Below are 19997 nucleotides of genomic sequence, written 5' to 3' on the forward strand. Positions count from 1 at the left end.
GGGTAATACAGTACTGCTGATGCTCATTTATTTTATTGCGACCCACCTGAGACCAGCTTGTGAGTTGGTAGTGGGCTCTGACTCAGCAATTAAAGAGTAATGAATAATAATGTGGATACTAGCAGGCTGGTGCTTGGGGGCCACAGACAATGCTGTGTAGAGGATTGGGGTTTTGGGTACACTACATAACTTACACTCTTTTCCACAAGAAGTGGGATGTGTATGAATTATTCCTGAAAAAGAAACTATTGAATGCGTGTGAAGAGTTGTTAACATGTTGAGTTTGGGTATTTGTCTCTACAGTGCCTGCCTATGTACCCTTCACACATGATACTCAAATGTGCTTCTTGTTACTGCCAACTCATTTAATTTTGTGAGTTAGGTATTTAAAAATACAATCTGTGAAATTCCTTGGAATTTCAAAACCCTTCAAAAAGGATGGGGAGGACCTTTGCTGGGAGCCCTCCAGATGTTGGACTCCAACTCCCATGAGCCCCCAAGACTAATGGGGAAGCATGATGGGAGTTGTAGTTCAGCAGCACCTGGAGGGCTACAAGGCCCCCAGCCCTGCAGTAAACTGACAAAGGAGTACAGGACAGTTTAACATGACTTCTGGCTTGCACTCAAAGACTTGAGGAATGAGGTTATCGCCCCTCTTTTATTGTCCATTTCTGGTTGCCCAGCCACTGCCACAGTGCCCTTTCTCTTGTCAGATCAAGATGAGCAGGTGACAGCAAAGGTTGCAAGGTTTTTAGCTGGGGCAATTAGAATAAGATCCAGTAGTTGACTATTGATTCAAAACCCTAAAATGCATTTTATATAATCGACTTTTTATTTCTATTCTTTGTATATCGCCTTGCTGTTTTATTGCTATGGCCGATGGCTGACGCAAATAAAGATTGGTTCATTCATTCATATGCTCCCAGCAGTCCTAAATAGGAATTATCACACCCAGCCATCTCTTTTAAGTAAAGCTTCCCTTTTACTTGTGTGCCCCCCCCCCAGATTTCCACCTCCCCTTTAATCACCCTCTAAAAAATACCGCCGACACCATTCCTCTCCCCTCCCCAACTTCCTCTTCCCCGTAACCCACTTATTTACATTCCCGCCCCCTCCTCCTCCCCGGCTCACAACACGCCCTATTTCCTCGCGGCTTCCCCTTTAAGCTGCCTCCCCTGACGCAATGCAGGTGAGGCTAGGCCAATGGGACGTCGGGCGGCGGCGCACGTGACTGCGGAGGGGGCGGGCCCGGGGGTTATTTAAAGGGCCGCCTTTCCTATTGCTGCGGCCGCGGTTGCCGGGGGCTCGCCGGAGGGAGGGGAATGCGCGTGCGCGCGGGGCCCGGGAAGTAACGTTCGGCGCTTGCCGTTAGAGCAGAGGAAGAAGAAGAGGAGGAAGAAGAGGGCGAGCGAGAGCGCTTGCGCGAGCGGGGCAACGGCGACGACTCAGCCCCGGGTGGAGGGAGACGGACGCCAGCCAGGAGCCGAGAGGTCGCAGCGCCGCTTCCCCTCCCCCACGTCACCATGGTGAGCGAGGGAGGGAGGGGGGCTTAAATGGGGAGGGGGCGAAGAGGGAGGTCATGTGAGGAGGGGGGTCTCGACCTGCCCCCCCCCCGCAGTGTGGCGTCTTAAGGGGGTCAGGCCCCTTTTCTCAATGGAGGGCTATATGGGGAGGGGACCCTCTCCAAAATGAAGATGTCTGTGTTGGGGAGGGGTCTTCCACCATGGAGATCTTCCCATGGTCAGGTTCAAGATAAATAAGGTTTTTAGGATTCACATCCTATCCCCCAAATATGATGTGCGTGGAGTTGGGTTAATGGGGGGGGGGGGTGCTCCGATGTCTGATGGGGACGGAAGATGGGGGCCTTTGTGGCTTTTATCATATTACTGGGTCACAGGGAGGGGGGCTGGGACATCCCACCAATGATGGCATATTATAGGGTGGAAGCTTATGAAGGTGAAGAAGTGGGAGGGGTTCAAAGTGTCTTTCCTCCTCCCACCCCCCATTTTTTATTTTTACCCATGTTGGGGGTTTGAGGAGCTGGAAGTGGATGGGTTAATAGGAGATGGGTGTAGAGGAAGAAAAAGCTGTATATGGCCAGCTTTCCCCTCCCTCTGCAAAGGATGTGGGGGTGATGAAGTCTAAGGGGAATCTTTTAACTTCTCCCCAAAAGCGGGAGGAGTCAAGAGAGGAATCGCCTCAAAAACAGCTGCACCTGTGGAACACCCTCCCCTTAAAAATGAAGGTGGAAGTCTTCTTGGAATGGGCTCATAAAAGTATGCAGCACTGGCAGAGAGAGATTTATAAAGGTTGGGGTGCTGAGAAGAGGATCCCTTAAATAAGGGGGGATTTGATAAAAGTGTGGATACTGGGATAGTTGGGGTTCCTCATATTCCCCCAAAAGTGGGGTGCTCAGCTAAGAGGCAGTTGATAAAAGATGGAGCATTGGGAAGAAAACTCCTGAAGAAGGAGGGTGATGTGATGAGAGAATATGAAAAAGGGGTTTGCCTGTCTTGAAATGGGAAGAACATAATTTGCAAAATTCAGAGCAGGTGGATAGGAAAGGGGGTGCCTTTAAAAGGAGATTCTGTTGTGTGACTAGAAAACCTCATTTTGAGGGCACTTGAACTGCTGAGAAAGAGAAATGATAGTGGACACCTGATGGGGGAGAAAAGAGGCTTGTGCATGCAAGAGGGTGTGAGAATAAGAAGTGGAGGACACACCCTTCAAGGAGTTACGTGCATGCTTGAGAGAATGACTGTGCTTAAGGCATCTCAAGTTTAAAAATGAGATAATGACAATATATAGACAAGGGTATATTTCAAAGTGAGGATGCATAGGAACATTGGACTTTATTGTGAGGAGTGGATAGTAAATCAGTGTTTTAAAAATGCAAAATAATGTGCTTTGTAGAGATCCAGATCATTGGTCCATCTTGCTCAGTGGCTCTCTGGGTTTTCTGGCAGAAGTGCTCCCCAGCCCAGCCTGGAGATGCTGGGCCTTCAACCAGGGACCTTTTGCATGCAAAGGAGGTGCTCTTCCACTGAGCTACAGCCCTTACCTAAAGCCTTGCACAGATTGAGAATGGAAATATAAAGGGAGCAGGGGTGAATCCCAAGACAGATGATGGGGTTGGGAGATACAGTATGAGCAGACAGGAGGGAGGATCTGTGTTTGTTCTCCCTCTTCCCTCATGTGGTTTCCATTAAATAAAGAATTAGTGGAAAGACAGTTGAGAAACTGGAAAGAGGCGCTTCCCTGAGAGAGGATTAAAAACTCCCCTTATGATTATAAAAGGAAAACATTGAAGGGTTTGGTGTGATGTTGGTCACCTACCTTCTGATGAAGAGGGGAGGGGCACATGTTCCCAAGCTCTGTTGTGTCCTCCGAGTGTGAAAACGTAGATTGTAGCCTTCTAAGGGCAGAGATCTCCCTCTCTCCTGTTTTTGTGCTTATACTGCTTTGTAAACCACCATAAATGTTGGTTATAAATAGAAAAATGCTAACAATCTAAAATGGGTTATTGACACAGGAACTTGGTGCATGTGATAAGGCTACATAAGGAAGGGTTAGGAGAACTTGAAGTAGGTGAGGTGGGAACCATAGGTGGCAGGAGCCCATCCAAGTTTGGAAGCAGTACAGGATGCGTGGAGAAGAGAGTCAGAGAGGAGCTGGTGGCCTCATGTTACCCTTCCTGAAGGCTGAAGTTGATGGACTGTACCTTGGGAAGAACACCTGCTTTGCATGCAGAAGGTCCCAGCTTCAATCTCCAGGAAGGGCAGGAGAGACCCCAAGCTGAAATCCTGATGAACTGCTGACAATCAGTGTTGACAGTCCTGAGCTTGATGGACAAATGGTCCAAGTAAGCATAAGGCAGCTTCCTATATAAGGCAGGCCTGTGGGGAGTGTTCTGTTCTTAGTCAATAAGTCTACTTTGTTTGAGTTCAGATGTGAGTCTTTGGGAGAGAGCGGAGGCAACAACTGCACTGAGTTCAGAAGTCAATGAGTGTGTGTGTGTGTGCGTGAGAGAGAGAAAGAGAGAAAGAAAAATAAATGGGGTGCAGCTGTCATGGACCAGGAAGGTGAGACCTGCAAAACTTACTGATTTTCTCTCTCCTCCCTCACCATTCTCCATGGCCTTCCTGCAGGCTGATCAGCTGACAGAGGAGCAAATAGCAGGTGAGAAATTATCTTGCTCCTGGGGACAGGAACATTGGCAGCATCTGTCAAAATCTAAAGGGTTTGATGGTACCAGTTGTGTGGCATAAATGTCAAGAGAGCCAGCAGTTGGTGCTGGACTTGGTCCTCCATCCAAACTCTAGCTTGGCCCTGAACGTCCTAGCTAAACTCACTGCCTCACAATCTCCCAGCCTTTGCTCCTTTCCTGTGTAAAAGAGGAGCATGTGTAATGTCCTTTCTCAAAAGTACTTCTCTGAATACTGCTTGACCTCTGCCCTACTGATTTAAACCCTTAAAGCCAGCTGAGTGTACCTTGAAGGGAGGGGAGGAGCATGCTGATGTCGCTGCGTCCTGAAAAAATGCTATTAAAACAGTACTGGGTGTTTGGGCCCAGGATCTTTTAAGGGCTGATGCATTAGGGCGGTTCTATCCCCCATTCTTCGGCTGATCACCGAAGAATTGATGCTTTTGAATTCTGATGCTGGAGAAGACTCTTGAGAGTCCCATGGACTGCAAGAAGATCAAACGCATCCATTCTTAAGGAAATCAGCCCGGAGTGCTCACTGGAAGGACAGATCCTGAAGCTGAGGCTCCAGTACTTTGGCCACCTCATGAGAAGAGAAGACTCCTTGGAGAAGACACTGAGGTTGGGAAAGATGGAGGGCACAAGGAGAAGGGGACGACAGAGGACGAGATGGTTGGATAGTGTTTTTGAGGTTACCAGCATGAGTTTGACCAAACTGCGGGAGGTAGTGGAAGACAGAGGTGCCTGGCATGCTCTGGTCCATGGGGTCACGAAGAGTCGGACACAACTAAACGACTAAACAACAACAATCCCCCAGCAAGACTTGGATAACCTGCATGGGAGAATATTTGCGTTCTTCCCCCAAACACAGCCTGGGTAGTCCTTCCCCTCTCCATACCTGCCAAGGTGATAACTGGGTTTAGGAGGAGGTTACAAATGTACTCAGCTAGCCCCTTTCCTTTCTGGTTTCCTTTCTGAGTTTGGGGGCTGGGACTTGGGTTGGAGGGGGTAATATCTGGCCCTGAGCTATCTCTCTTCCCTGCCTCTTTCAGAGTTCAAAGAGGCCTTCTCCCTCTTTGACAAGGATGGCGATGGCACCATCACCACCAAGGAGCTTGGCACCGTCATGCGCTCCCTGGGGCAGAACCCCACTGAGGCAGAATTGCAAGACATGATCAATGAGGTGGATGCTGATGGTGAGCTGGGCACTCAAGACTCTGGGGACGGGTGGGAAATGGGGTAGTGCTGGAACAGGTATTGGATTGGAACTGGAACAGGTATTGGATTGGATTGGAACAGTGCTGGAACTGGAGGATTGGCCCTCCAGTTAGGATTGTCTCGTTTCTTTGGCCAATTAGGTGGTGCAGGTGGGAAATTGACACATTTATTTTAGTCTTTGTAACTTGCCCTAGCTGAGGGACGCGGGTGGCACTGTGGGCTAAACCACAGAGCCTAGGACTTGCCGATCAGAAGGTCGGCGGTTTGAATCCCCGTGATGGGGTGAGCTCCCGTTGCTCGGTCCCTGCTCCTGCCAACCTAGCAGTCCGAAAGCACGTCAAAGAGCAAGTAGATAAATAGGTACCACTCCAGCAGGAAGGTAAACGGCGTTTCCGTGCACTGCTCTGGTTTGCAGAAGCGGCTTAGTCATGCTGGCCACATGACCCGGAAGCTGTACGCCGGCTCCCTCGGCCAATAAAGCGAGATGATCGCCGCAACCCCAGAGTCTGCCATGGCTGGACCTAATGGTCAGGGGTCCCTTTACCTTTACCTAACTTGCCCTAGCGGAAGGTCTCAGGTTTGGGTAACAGTAGTTGCATCCTACAAGATGCATAAGCCCCAGTCCTAATCGGTCAGAGCCAAAGTAGAAGATGGAAGTGAACATTTGGAGGATGCTGGGTCCACAGCAGCCTTTTGGGTGAAAGCGACAGCAAGCTGTCCTTGGTGTGCTGTTGAAACCTGGGCAGGAAGGTGAGGAGTTGCCTTCTTGAACTCACAGGCTGATTCTAGTGAAAGTACAGCCTGGCTTGGCTGCAGGGGTTTGCCACCCTCTGGACTGATTATTCACCCACCATCCAACTGGGTTCCTGCCCGAGTTCTTCATGGGTGAACTCCCTTAGCTGCCTTCCCAGCTTGAGGATAAGCCAAGTGCATTCATGGAAGGTTGTGGCTCCTTCCTAAAGAGAGCAGGGCCTATCCAGCACTTACATGGCCCTTTCCCCTTATTCCCCTCAGTTACTTGAACACACACCTGAAACTGGGTTTCTCCACCCACTCTGGTGTCTGGCAAAGCCATTGTTGCCCCGTCCAGGGGGAAGAGGAAAGCGTTTCCAGTAGCCATTGTTCCCTTGAAAAGTATTGGCCCTGCTAGGCGGGAGGGCAGACCAGCGGACAAGACTTCCATGTTGCTACACAGGTGATCTCAGCAGCAGTCTTTTAGGCACAGCACTAAAGAGCTGACCCTTCTCCAGGGAATGGCACCATCGATTTCCCAGAATTCCTCACTATGATGGCTCGGAAGATGAAGGACACAGACAGCGAGGAGGAGATTCGTGAGGCCTTCCGAGTCTTTGACAAGGTAGGGGAGCTGATTTAATGACAAAAAGACGTTTGCTAGGATTCTACACAACTTGTTCACTAGTGGGACTAGTGGCATTCTGCACATGCTCCGCAGCCCTTTTCTCCAGTAGATGGCCTACAGCAGGAGAGATGTTTATCCCAGGTGTGGGGATCCTTTGGCCCTCCAGATGTTGCTGAACTACAACTCCCATCATTGGCAATGCTTGCTGGGGCTGGTGGGAGTTGTAGTTCAGCAACATGAGCCAAAGGTTCTGCTGTATCCCAGCATATGAGACTCTAATTCCAAGGCCTCAGGATGGGCTTAGAAAGAGATTTCAAGGAGCCCAAGGGCAGGAATTTTTCAGCTGAACCTGAATGCCAAAAGTTTGTTAGGTCACCTCAGTCCTATAGCTAGAACAGTAAAACTAACACCAGCTTTCTTGCTGTCTAGCTGCCATTCTTCCTGGTTGGGAGCAACACTTTCACAGAGGTTTTATAGTCTCTCTGCCCTTTTAGCTTTGCCGCCTTGTTTTTCTTTGAAGCAAAATTATTCCAATGACTGGGGAAAGGTTGTACAATAGAAACTGCTGCTTTTTAGCCAAAGATTGAAAATTTCTGAACACTTTTCCTAGGAACTACTGGCGGCAAAAAGTGGTAAAAGCATTTCCCCTTAGTGTCGGCCATTATGATCCTCCCTCTTCTACTACAGAGGATGGTTTGGTGTCCTACTAGAGATGCAGTTGGTTCACTGTGAACAGTGAAGCCAGCAGGCCTGGCTGATACTCTGTGTGAACTGGGGATGGAGTATTAAGTGCTTCCTAGGCTCCTTTGTGAAGTGCAGCCTTTCGGTGAGTGCAGTAACGTTCCTCACACGCGTTCAGTCTCATTGAGTCGCTTTAGGTTTTATTCTGGGCACCAAATAAGCCCTTGGGCAAGAACTCCACTTCCATCTGAATCCAGGTCACTTGGCCAACTGGCTAGGACATGAGGAATCTGTTCCCCGGGTTATCACACATGTTCCCCCTCCCTTCTTTGCAATTTGAGAGAAAATTGTCTGGAGAAAATGTCAAAACAAAACAAATCTGCAAATAGTTAAAGAATAACTTAGAATCAACTGTAAATTTGTAGAGAGGAGTGGAGAAAGGGTCTCTTCAAGGAAGAAAACATCTTTACAGAGGAATAAAAGTGGAAGGAGAGAGAAAATAACTGGGTTAGAAGCCGTGTAGCTTGTGTGGAAGTATTGTTCCATGGCCACAGCGGAAAGGATCAGTGTCTGAAGTGTGGGAGTTAAGAACAGAGGAAGAGCCTTTCTGTTGGATCAGGTCAAAGGTCCACCTGTTCCAGCATCCTGTTCTTACAGTGGCCAGCAAGAAGGACCACCGCACAGCCACATTCTCTCCTTGCATAAATAGTCACATGCATCTGTGCTTCTTCTTGATGTTTCTTTCAAAGTGCATTAATTTGCTTTATGGGGAGGATGGACAAGCCAGTTGTGGATGGAGTAATAGGTTATTATGGGTGTCGACGTCCTCTGCCTCTCTCCCTTTCCTGGTTCCACACACAGGATGGCAACGGCTACATCAGTGCTGCGGAGCTGCGTCATGTCATGACCAACTTAGGCGAAAAGCTGACGGATGAAGAAGTTGACGAAATGATCCGGGAAGCTGACATAGATGGGGATGGACAAGTCAATTATGAAGGTGAGGGGAGTTGGATGCGGTGGCATCACAGAGCCTCCATCCTCTTGGGCAAGTCATCTTTGTTTCAATGGGTCTTGCTCAGGAATTATGGCCCACATAATTTTCAGAGATTTGTTTAGAAACATGGACGCTAGAAACTTGTGTAGATCTTTAAAAAAGCCCCAAGAACCTCATAAATTTTTTTAAGTGATGGTTTTGACCCATAAAGCCTTACATGGCTCAGGATCTCAATATCTTAAGGACTGCCTCTCCCCATGCAAACCAACCTGGACCCTGCACTTGTTATCTGGGGCCCTTTTCTATATCCCCCTCCCCGAGACCTTCAGAAAGTGACAACACAAGAACGGGCCTTTTCTGTGGTGGCTCCCCGCCGATGGAATGCTCTCCCCAGAGAGGCTTGCCTGGCGCCGTCATTACATATCTTTAGGTGCCAGGTGAAAACATTCCTCTTTTCCCAGGCCATCATCCATTAAATAATCTATGACCTGTTAAATGTGGGGGGATTGTTACTATGGTTATTTTATTGTTAAGCTGTATGTTATGTTATGTTCTGCCCCAGGGTCTCTGGATAAAGGGCGGTATATAAATAGAAATAATAATAATAATGGATAATAATGATGATGATGAAAGGGCAGACTCTGGCCCTGGGACAAATAGTGCCCTGGGCGAGAAGAGTCTTCTTTGTGCCCCTCCCCCATGGTCAGTTTTGCAGGGCTGCTCACAGGGCTTATGGGGACTTGGGCAGGTGTGGTTTGCCTGTGCTACAAAGACCAATACATGTGTGTATGAAGTCAGGGGCCACCAGGGCCATAGGAAACAATTGTTGCATGCACCGACTACATGGGAGAATCCTTGCCTGCAACACCTCCTTGCCCTGGGATCAAATGCCTGAGAGATGTGCTTAAGTTTGTGGGGATAATGGAATAGGGTTTAGCTTGTGCTTCTCCAGAGAACCTCCTCCAAATTCCAAACCCCTTCCGGTGGAGCTTCTTTCTGCTTCCCGGAGCTTACATCTCTTCTGGTTTGATTTGCTGCTGGCCTCCTCTCTGCTGCTCTCGCAGGAAAGCCTTGTGGAGGTTTAGGCCTCTATTCTTCATCACGTTCAGCACACACAATGGCTGGGGCTGCAAGTCCCCCTCCCTGAGCTCCATCACTCCGCAGCTACCAGAAGTAGGCCATTTGTTGGAATGAGGTAACCAGGCTGGCAAAATCCCCCGGGCCCAGAGTAAGGGTAGATTGGCCTCTAATCTCATTATTGAGTATTTCATTGTGAATATGAGGGTTGGATTCACGATGAGTGCAGTAGCCCAAAAGGAATCTTCAAACGGGGGATCTGTACTTTTGTTGACCCTGCTCACGTATCAGCTGAAGAGTGACTTGAGCAGCTGGAATTTTGCAGGAGTCCATGGGGATACTTGTACATCCTTTACAAGCTACCAGAAGAGGCACTTACCGCCCACTGTATGGATCTACACAGAGCGCTCACTGATGGCAACCACTCCAACATCAGTGGTGCAGATATTTGTGCCAAGCTGGGTCATCTTTGTCAAATTCTATCTCCTGGTAGAGATGCCTTGCAAGTTCATCCATAGTACCAAAATGACTGATGTCTTCCCAAACATCTGAGTAGCACTATGAAGTCTCCTGACACTTTCCCCCCTTACCATTAACAGTAGCAAGCACAGCTTTTCAGAATCGAAGCCTATCAAAATATACTTGCTTTCTTTCCGTGCCAAAGTTGTTAAGCTTTTTGGGCAAAATCACAAAAAGCCGTTTTTGAGCACTGCCATATGTCTGGATGTGTCTTGGAAAATCCAGACCTATGGCAACCCTAGGTAAGCACTTAAAAAAATAAATCCTTTATTTTTATCTTTTAAAATTCATTGGTAGGAGGATATGTTTGGAAAGGTGCCTGCCTCTTGAATGTCTTGATTTACTTCCCTTTCCTGTCTCCTTTGCTCCTCTAGAGTTTGTACAGATGATGACTGCCAAATAAGAGAAGCAGCGGCCACCCCTTTCCCTTTCCCTGTGCAGAATGGAAGGACTTGTCTGCTTACCATAGAAATCTTCTCCAGCTCCTCCTGTCTGTCTGGCACTCAACGCCTCCATTGATGCTTTAGCGGTTTGTGGCCATTCTCTGCTGTCTCTTCCCCCTCCCTCTTGGTTTACATGCTTGTGCCCGCGGTGGGTACAGCTGGGATGGCAGGAAGCCAATGGAGAGCCCTGGCCAGGAGAAGCGACGCAAGGCCCAACTCCTAGCATTGTGGGTGGCCCAGTGGTGGAGAGGGGCTGCCGTAGTGAAGGCGCCTCTCCACCCTTGGCTCCACCGCTGCCTTGTGCCTGCGCTCCATCCCTCTCCAAAGGCCACACCCCAGTTAGCGTGTAACCCCTGCATCCATGGACTGTTTTGTTCAGCTGAGTGCCTCCTTCCGCCATCTGCAGTTGTCTTCCTGGGAATATCTGCATATCTTGGGTATATTGTAACTGTTAAACCTCTTAATAATTGCCGTGCCCTACCCTCTCTTCCCTTACCTTCCAGTGGCTTCAGGGAATGATTCTGTTCCATTCCAGTTGGTGTACGGTTTCTTTTTCTTCTTTTGAATAAAGTCTGTGTGTTTCAAAAGGGTGGGCCCAGCGTGCTTTGTCTAAAGACAGTTTGCTCTTTCAAGGCAATAGGCTGCATCATCTATTCCTCTCACCGGCTTGGAAACAGATCTCTGTAGAGATCCCCTTCCCATGCAAAGAGCTCCACAGATCCCTTTTCATTCTTGTCTTCCCAGAAACTAGAGAATAGCATTTTCTCACAAGCTTCCCACCTTGTGTGAATCATCACAGGGGCTGTTTCTGGTTCTCTTTTGGTTGGAGGCGGCTTAAAAATGGGGCAGAAAGCCAATGGGGCATTTTAGCCTGTAGGGAGGTTTTATTTGTGCATTAGGGGTGTTTATGATGACCTCAGAGCAGCACCAGATTGGTGGAAGTCAGAAGCTACAGCACACTAGGTGTCCAACATGGGAAAGTGTCCAAAAAGTGGGCAAGGCAAGAGAAGGAAATTCTACACTGGCATCCAAAACTGCAAGTGTGGCCACAGGGGGATCCTTATGGGCAGACAGTGGGGGCTGCAGTTGGATTTCTGGGGCCTAATGAAAGCACAATCAAGGGATCATCTTGAGTTCTGCATGGTAACCTTGACACATACCCTGTTCCAGGCCTCTTGCACCAAGCTGTGCAAATCAAACCAGAGGTTGGGACTGCTCATCTGGATTTACTGCAGGAATGCATCAACCGCACAATTTCCATTTTGCCTTTGGATTATCCTCGGTCCAGTATATATCCCTGAAATCAAGTTCAGTCTGGCCAGGTTTATCTCATGACTGGTAAGTGCTCCGGTTTTGGCTAAGTGGGCAATTGGACCTTGCTGTTGCATTTGGTGACAACCTTTGTTGCAATCGGAGGGGGAGGCATAGGCTTCCCAGTGCCAAGAGTAAGACAAAACATGTTGGCTTCAGAGGTGATTTTTATTTTCAAATAAAAAATACACAAGGTTTGGTTGCATGGATGAGATGCCCCTGATGGCTGGTTCTTGGCCTTTTGTGCTGCTTAGAGAAGGACTTAAGAATACATTCCCACTCAATCCTCCACCATCTCTTCAGCATAGAGTATGGGGGATATGGCAATTAAGACATACACGCACACACACACATATAAACACAAACATACATGGATACCCAGTTCCCCAAGGAGGGGGAGCCCCCCTCCCCAAATGAAAAAAGCTGCCAAGTGCAAAAAAACATGAACGAGGGGGAGCAGCTGGCAAGACTCTTTTCGGTAAGCATCTCTGCTACAAATCTAAACTTTTTTAACGGCAGTTATTGTCGTGCTATTCCCAAAAGGGGAAATGTAGTTTTGGTACAGGTGCTGAGAATTCCTTGTTTGAGACCTTTGCAGTTTATTTAAATAGAGTTCCTTAGCTGAGAGTCCACTGAAAACAAGTTAGATGGTTCAAATAAGTCGCATAGACATATGCCCAGAGTTTCTCTGGCCCATTCACACTGGTGATGAAGAACAGAAACGTGTTTCACATTCGCTCACTCCCAAAGGGAATGGAAGCCGAAGAGCTGTTTTGGGACCCTCTCCCCATCACATTGTGACCAAAACAAACACATTTTCTCTCTAGTCCACATTTTCCTTAAATCAGCAAGAAGCATTTGGGAGCTGCCCAGGAAATCCAATTCATCTCCGAAAGAAATTGCACTTTGTCATGCCCAGGAAGGGGGGGGGGAGGGGTTTTTGGGAGGGGGAATATTACCTGCGGTTTCACTTTCCTGCCCCTCTATATCAGTTAAAAAGGGGGGGTGGATACTTTGTGAAACACGGAAAAGAAAGCATTTGGTTAAATATTTTCCCTTAAGGTGAACACTTTATATTCTAACACCAAAGCTAGATTAGCTATAAATAGTGAGGTGAGAGCAGTTTTCTTCAGCTGTTGAGGATGTAAGGTGATTACTGAGGGAATTCAAGCTAGCTAAGAGGCTGACCTCACTGCATATATCCTGGGTTGAATGGATACAGCTAGTCAATCCATGAAATAGATTCCAAAATTTTTACTTTTTGGGGTTGGCGAGGGAGGAGCCTATTATTTCCCTCTCTCTGGCTTCAAAGTTACCAGGTAGTTTACATCTCTAATTGCACTTCCCTTTAAAGTGACTAACAATGCACTCCTGTCTATGTCTACTCAGAAGCAAGTGCTATTGTTTCAGTGAGACTTCCTTCTATGTAAATGTGTAAAGGATTGCTGTCTAAACCTAATTCTCCCTTTTCCTGTTATTATTTCAGGGCATTCTGGCATCTCATTATTATTTTACTACAATAACATTTTCATTCCAGATTTGATAATTCTAGACAGACACATACACATGGCTTTCTATTCATACACTTGTTATATACTAGAATTTCTTAGATCTGGGCCTCAGTAATGATTACCACCTTAACACAGTTTTGCATCTTTAAGAAGAACCTGCTGGATCAGCCCAAAGCTCTATCTAGTCCAGCATTCTGTTCTCACAGTGGCCAGGCAGATGCCTATGGAGAACCCACAAGCAGGAAATGAGGACAGCCGTCTTCCGCTGTTTTCCCTCCCATTTTTCAGAAGCATGGTGCCTTTGAGCCGGGAGGTAGTACATAGGCACTAGGACTAATAGCCATTGATAGCCTTGTCCCCCTTTAAAGCCATCCAAATTGGCGGCCATCAACTATGGCTGTGAGTTCCATAGTTAATTACGCACCTTTTAATTAATCCCTCCCTTTTATCTGTTCTGAATTTCCTACTAGTCTTCATTGGCTGACCTCAGGTTTCAGTCATTCCCTCTTAATCTGATGAACAAATGCTAGGTAATTAGAATCCCTCAGTGCTCTATAAACGCATACAATTATTTGCTTTTAAAAGCTTGGACTTTTGACAAAATTTAAACATAACCTTTCTGCAACAGTAGTGTAAGCAAAATGGGGTTACAAAAAACCCCCACAAATTAATCATAGAATTGTAGAGTCGGAAGGGGCCCTCAGGGTCATCTCCAACCCACCTGCAATGCAGAAATCTCAACTAAAGCCATCAGTGACGTATGGACATCCAACCTGTGCTTAAAAACTTCAAATGTTGCAACATGACTTTCACATTCATTTATACAGTCACAGATGGGCTGGGTCTTAGTAGTAAAAAAATAAATCTGAATTTTGGAAATGGGATCTCTGTGCAAACTTCCAACTTGTGATGAGCGAAATTCTAAATTTCTGTTTATTTTAATGATCCTATCCAAGCTAATGCAATCAGGATCCTGCTCTCAAATTAGAAGTGAGCAAAATTCAAAGCTTCCATTTTTTTCTGTCTTAAAAAGTGGGAAATAACTGGTTCTAACTAAAATCTGATTCCAAGTGCAGTTACAAGGTGTTAACAGAATTGGATTTAACAATGTGATTTAACAAAGTTCCTTCTCCATCTTTCAACATTTTATCTTGTTCTATCTTTTAAGTGAACAAGGAGATGGGACAGATTTCTGAAGCTGAGAGAATTCCCACTGCTAAATTCAAGTGTGTTATCACACAAACTCCACCCCTCAAGCCTGCCTGCAGCATTTTTTATAATAAAAAACATACAGATATTTCTCTCTTTCTAAAAATATACTCACTCTCTCTCTCCCACTCAACATTCCCACCCTCTCATCCCATTTTTGTTTCCTGAAGTGCCTGAGCTTTAATATACAAAATCTCCCAGCACAGTAGATTCTGCTGTCATTGTAAGGCAAAAACCAAAGACCCTTTTTGCCCCACATTATCAGAAATTTGGGGGAATCCCTCAGCAGACATCTCCTCCCACCCCCTACCCCGCTTTCCTGCAGAGGTTCCTATTTGGCTTGTTAACCCATTTGCATCCACGGTGCATCCTATATTAAATAAAGTGGTGAGTGATTCTGCCCCCCCCCCCCGCCCTGCCCTGTCCCTGCGATACACAGCCCTTGTTCCCTGCCTGGCCCTGTTCCTCTGGGTTGTATCCCCAAGCAGACCCATTGAAAAAAATGTTCCCAAGTGAGCATGCCCATTCATTTCAGTGGGTCTGCTCTGTGCGTTACTAATGTTAGAGACCACCCTCTGTTGTATAACAATAGCGGGAGGTGCCGAAAATTTTCCTTGGCACTCGGCTGTGTGCCAGGATAAAAACCTGCCTGTTTTTTGTTTTGCTGTTTTTTAGCAGCTTTTCCCAGGAGAAAATGTCTACACACACCCTCCCGCAATACATGGTTTTGGACTCAAGGGAGGCAAATCCGCGTCTTAATGAAAATAGCTCAGCTGTTTTTGGCTGGGTTCCTCTTCAATTGTAACCCCTGACCTTAAATCACCTGACTCCAGTCCCTCAGGAAAAGGGACCAGCCCCTCTTGTGCTTTCAGGGGGAGGGCTGGGATGCAGAGGCATCACCTCCGCATGGCCTCCGCTTGATCAGTGTAAAAAAACTCCGCACCTACAACCCAACGTCTCCTGGCCCTACCTTTGCAATGGGACGGCAGGCCCTGAACCATCAGAAAGGGAACACGGATTTGGTATTTTTAAAGCCTTCTTACGGGGCTGCCCTATGGTCTCCTTGTACTCCCTACAGCAACTTGAGCGCCTTGCAAGAAACACAAGGAGTCGTCCTCTGGGCAGGGGGTGGGGGCTGCAGATCTTTCCCCGCAGAGAGAGTTTTCCTCCGAAAGACGTGGGCCACTTTGAACAACAAAACAGACCCCATCATGAATGAAGGTGGGGGTGGAATCGGGGGGGTGGGGGTGGGGTGGAGGGAGGGGGCTTCCTCCCTCAACAGCAACATAGACAATAAATACCCACTACCCTCCTGACCAAGCGATGCACCTCCTCTCCCCAGGGTGCTATGAGGGAGGGTCGTGGCAAACTCTGGGAACCTTGGCTTTGTGGGGGCGAGAAGAAGTCGCGGAGGAGGAGGACGAGGAAGAGGAGGAGCTGCTGCTGCGACGGGCTTCGGCGCCAGTGCTCGACATCTTCAGTTTGCGTCGCTTGGCAAGGGGGGCGTGCTCCACGCTCTTCAGGAAAAAGCCTTCGCGCTTGCCCTTGTTAAAGGCCTGGGAGAGGAGAAAGAGTTGAAGCTTCAGGGTTTGTGCTTTTGTCTTTTGTCTCGAAACCCTAGCCACCTTTTTTTAGGTTTGTGGGCAAAATTTGGGTTTTTGAAGAAGTGCCAACCCATCTGGTCAATCTCTTGCCACTCCCCCAGATCAGCCAACAATCCTCCTCCAGAGAGCTGGAAAAAAAGTGCTTTTCCGAGTGATCTGGGATCAGATCCAGTAGAATTAAAACTATGTCTTTGAAAGCACACAGCTGAAAGAGGAAGTGGGGAAGAGTGCTGTTTTCCCACTTTCCTCCTTCCACTCTGCATACTTTTCAAGGGAGAAGGTAACCACCCTCACCGGATAGTAAAGCTGCCATCCGACTGCCATTTACCGTATTTTTTCGCTCCATAAGACACACTTTTTTCCTCTTAAAATCTAAAGGGAAATGTCTGTGTGTCTTATGGAGCGAATGTGTGGTCCCTAGGGCTTCCCCCACTGCCAGCCCCATAAGTTCCTGAGCAGCTCTGGGGTAGCCCGCTAAGCCTCCACAGGGCAGTGGGGAGCCTTCATCCCACTGCCCTGGGGAGGCTTCGTGTGGCTATCCCTGGCTTTTGCGGGAGGTGGGGGACGGGACAGAGCGCGGCTGCCCTTCTCCCTCCTCGGGGAAAAGCCCCCAAGAGCCACACACACGCTCCACGCGGCTCATGAAATGGAGCGCTGAGCAGAGCCTGGGATGCATACAGGCTCTGCTCAGTACTCCCTTTAAATAATATTTTTTTTCTTGAATACCCCCCCCCCAAAAAAAAGTAGGTGCGCCTTATGGAGCGAAAAATACAGTATTCCTCTCAACACTCAGGCCCAACATAACACGAAAAGCAGTGTTCGGGAAACAAGATGGCCGTTGCTCCAGAGGAGCTTTGCCATCTTGCCTTATAGTTCATAGGGTGAGTGTAACCTATGAACCTTGCAGGCCACACCAGCATAGGAGTGCCCCCCACTCCCAGCAGGATCCTCTGAACCCTGGTGCTCCCCAGCGAGTACATTTCGTCTCATTCGGTTCCCCCAAAGAAACTTCCTGCTCGGGTTGTCCAACTTCTTACCATAAAGGCAACGTTGACGCCAGTTCGCACGGCAGGCCCTGAGCTCTCCAGAATGTCCGGAGTCATGAGGGGTGTGGAAGAGAGGGCACTTCCATCTTGGAGCCACTCGCTGTAGCGCAAGCTCGACATCTTCAGCCGCTTGACAGGATCCACTGTGAGGAGGCCTGAGAAGAAGAGAGCAAGCAAGGAAGAAGGAAGACGCATTAGAAATGCTTACAGACCTTCTGAAATCCCCAAATCCACAGATAACCCTGGTTCAACATTTTATTTGAGGGTTGTTTTTATGGATACAAAGGAGCTTCTTTCAGTCCTAAGCCTGGGTTTTTCCAAAACCTTCAGAATCTCAAGTGCAAAATGTTTTTACCTCATTTCCCTAGCAACAACTGAGTCCCCTCAACCTTCCCACTCTCAAGACAGGAACACGCCATGTACGTTTCCCCAACTGGTGCCTTAAGTTATTCCCCCATCACCTCTAACCAGCTCCTTTGCCTCTTCAGAAACGTTCTTCCAGGCCTCGCCCTCCAGGGAGAATTGCCCCTCCTTGATCTTGTGCATGATCTCGGCTGCATGGTTCGCTGCGCTCCCTTCCTGACTGCTGTGGAAGGGGACCTGCCCAGAGAGCATAGTATACTGGAAGAGAGAGGGCGGGAGAAGAGAACAACATAAAGGACAATTTATGCAACCTCAAAGGGTTATTGCTATTTAAAAAGCATTTGAGTGGTTTTCAAAATAAGTACAATTAAAAGCAATACAACTACAAACAGAAACACAGTGAGGAGTAAACTCAATTACCAGAAAACATAACTTGTTAAAGCTGCATTTAAAAAAGGTAAAGGTAAAGGACCCCTGATAGTTTAGTCCAGTTGCGAACGACTCTGGGGTTGCGGCGCTCATCTCGCTTTACTGGCCGAGGGAGCTGACGTTTGTCTGCAGACATTTTTTCCAGGTCATGTGGCCAGCATGACTAAGCCGCTTCTGGCGAACCAGAGCAGCGCACGGAAACGCCGTTTACCTTCCTGCTGGAGCGGTACCTATTTATCTACTTGCACTTTGATGTGCACACCTGAACTTAAATAAACACCAGGTTGGCTATTGGCAGGGCTTTCTTCAGCTGGAACTCACCGAAACTCAGTTCTGGCACGTCTCAGGTGGGCCCCATTGACATTATAAGAGAACAAGGTAAATGCTCAGGGTGAGTTCCGGCACCTCTTTTTCTAGAAAAATGGCACTGGCTATCGGGCTGCAAGACATCCATCTCTTTGTGAGGGCTATTATGTATAAATCCTCTCCTCAAGGATACATGTGAAGTCGCGAGGCACAATAAGAGTTTTCTATTTACAGAGCTGATAAAGGGAAGCCATACTTTCTCAAATTACCACATTTTTCGCTCTAGATGCACCAGACCACAAAACACACCTAGTTATTGGAGGAGGAAAACAAGAAAAAAAATATTCTGAATCTCAGAAGCCAGAACAGCAAGAGGGATGGCTGTGCAGTGACAGCAGCAATCCCTCTTGCTGTTCTGGCTTCTGGGATAGCTGCGCAGCCTGCATTCGCTCCATAAGACGCAAACACATTTCCCCTTACTTTTTAGGAGGGAAAAAGTGAGTCTTATAGAGCAAAAAATATGGCAGTCTTTCTTGACCAAGTCCCTACACACCCTGCTGCGTTCTCTCCCTCACTCCCTCTCTCCACCCCCCTCTCGTTTTTTAATTGTAAACTGTAATTGTCAGCTGCCCGGAGACTTAGGGATAGGGAGGGATCAAAATAATACAGAAAATCAGTAACTACAAGTAACAGAAAGAAAGGGAATCTGAGTTTGTTAAGAGTACAATGAAGCAAGTTACTAGCTCTCATGCTTTGCTGAAGGAAGCACCGGAAAGTGGTCAAGAAGTACTAGAAAGGGTGAAGGTGGTGCTGGATTTGGAGGGAGGGCCTGGCACTGCTAATCAGGAATGGGATGGGATGCAGGGTTCAGGGTGGGATGGAATGAGGGCGTGGGGAAGGAGAGAAGGAGGCAGGATCGTTGTGTGGCAGGGGGCAGTGAAATCCGCAAAAGAAGTTTCTGCGCACTCATTTTAAGTTGTGCCCTACCCTGCAATCTAGGATGATGTAAGGCAAAATATAGATGCTCTATTAAATATGTAAAGAGGCAGCAACGCTGCTCGTGAAAAGGGAGAAACCAGGGGAAGAGAAAGGAATGGAGGAGCTTGTGTTGTGGCCTGGATGGCGCCCCTCCCCCCGGGTAACCAGAGCCCTCAGGCCAGTCCCACTGACCTCTCTTCATTTGCACCGCGTCTCCACCTACCAAGATAACCCCCAAGCTCCAGAGGTCGCAGGACTCATCATAGCCCCCATCCTGCAAGAGTTCAGGTGCGGCATACTGCAGGGTGAAGCAGGGCGTCTGCATGGGCTGTGAGTTCTGGGGGCGCAGGCGGGCAAAGCCGAAGTCAATCACCTTCACGGGAGCTCCTTCCGACTCGTCCGCGTACAGGATATTCTAAGAGGGGTCGCACCAAGAACAACAGCCAGCCTGAGTCATCTCTCTCTTTTTTAAGGGTGGCAATCAACAGCCGTGCCTAGACAGAGATCTTCTCAGAAGAGCACCCTTCCCATCCCTGCAGCAAACCATAGGTCCCATGCGCCAGCTCTTGTGAGTTCTCTGGTAGCCTCTGAGCTCTCATTTGTGACCAGCCAGCGGCCAGGCATGTGCCAGTTGTACCCAGAGCCCTTTAGGGCCAGTGGCCACACCTGGAATTTTAAGGGAGTTCCGTGGGCACCAGTCACAAAATGGCTGCAGTGGGGGCACAGAACGACACAAAAATGGAT

At 48.1% G+C, this 19997-nt stretch overlaps 2 protein-coding genes across 3 annotated transcripts in view; one reads left to right on the forward strand and one right to left on the reverse strand.

Annotated features, from left to right (window-relative positions):
• The first annotated feature begins 1275 nt into the window (after nucleotides 1-1275).
• On the forward strand, nucleotides 1276-11083 carry LOC114587213 (calmodulin-1). Its single transcript, XM_028711241.2, has 6 exons — nucleotides 1276-1526; nucleotides 4149-4179; nucleotides 5257-5400; nucleotides 6673-6779; nucleotides 8325-8460; nucleotides 10428-11083. Exons 1-6 carry the CDS (start codon nucleotides 1524-1526, stop codon nucleotides 10454-10456), a joined length of 450 nt encoding a protein of 149 aa, XP_028567074.1. The 5' UTR covers nucleotides 1276-1523; the 3' UTR covers nucleotides 10457-11083.
• An 878-nt stretch (nucleotides 11084-11961) lies between these two features.
• Nucleotides 11962-19997, reverse strand: part of RPS6KA4 (ribosomal protein S6 kinase A4) — a 38602-nt gene continuing 30566 nt past the window's right edge. For both annotated transcript variants that reach the window (XM_028711239.2, XM_028711240.2), the window contains exons 14-17: nucleotides 19477-19668; nucleotides 17639-17798; nucleotides 17169-17332; nucleotides 11962-16083 (exon numbers count right to left, since the gene is read on the reverse strand). In XM_028711239.2, coding sequence (XP_028567072.2) covers nucleotides 15874-16083; nucleotides 17169-17332; nucleotides 17639-17798; nucleotides 19477-19668 — 726 coding nt within the window. In that variant the 3' untranslated portion in view covers nucleotides 11962-15873. The remainder of the gene's footprint in view (nucleotides 16084-17168; nucleotides 17333-17638; nucleotides 17799-19476; nucleotides 19669-19997) is intronic.

This window comes from Podarcis muralis, chromosome 16 (assembly GCF_964188315.1).
Source record: "Podarcis muralis chromosome 16, rPodMur119.hap1.1, whole genome shotgun sequence".
Lineage (NCBI taxonomy): Eukaryota > Metazoa > Chordata > Lepidosauria > Squamata > Lacertidae > Podarcis > Podarcis muralis.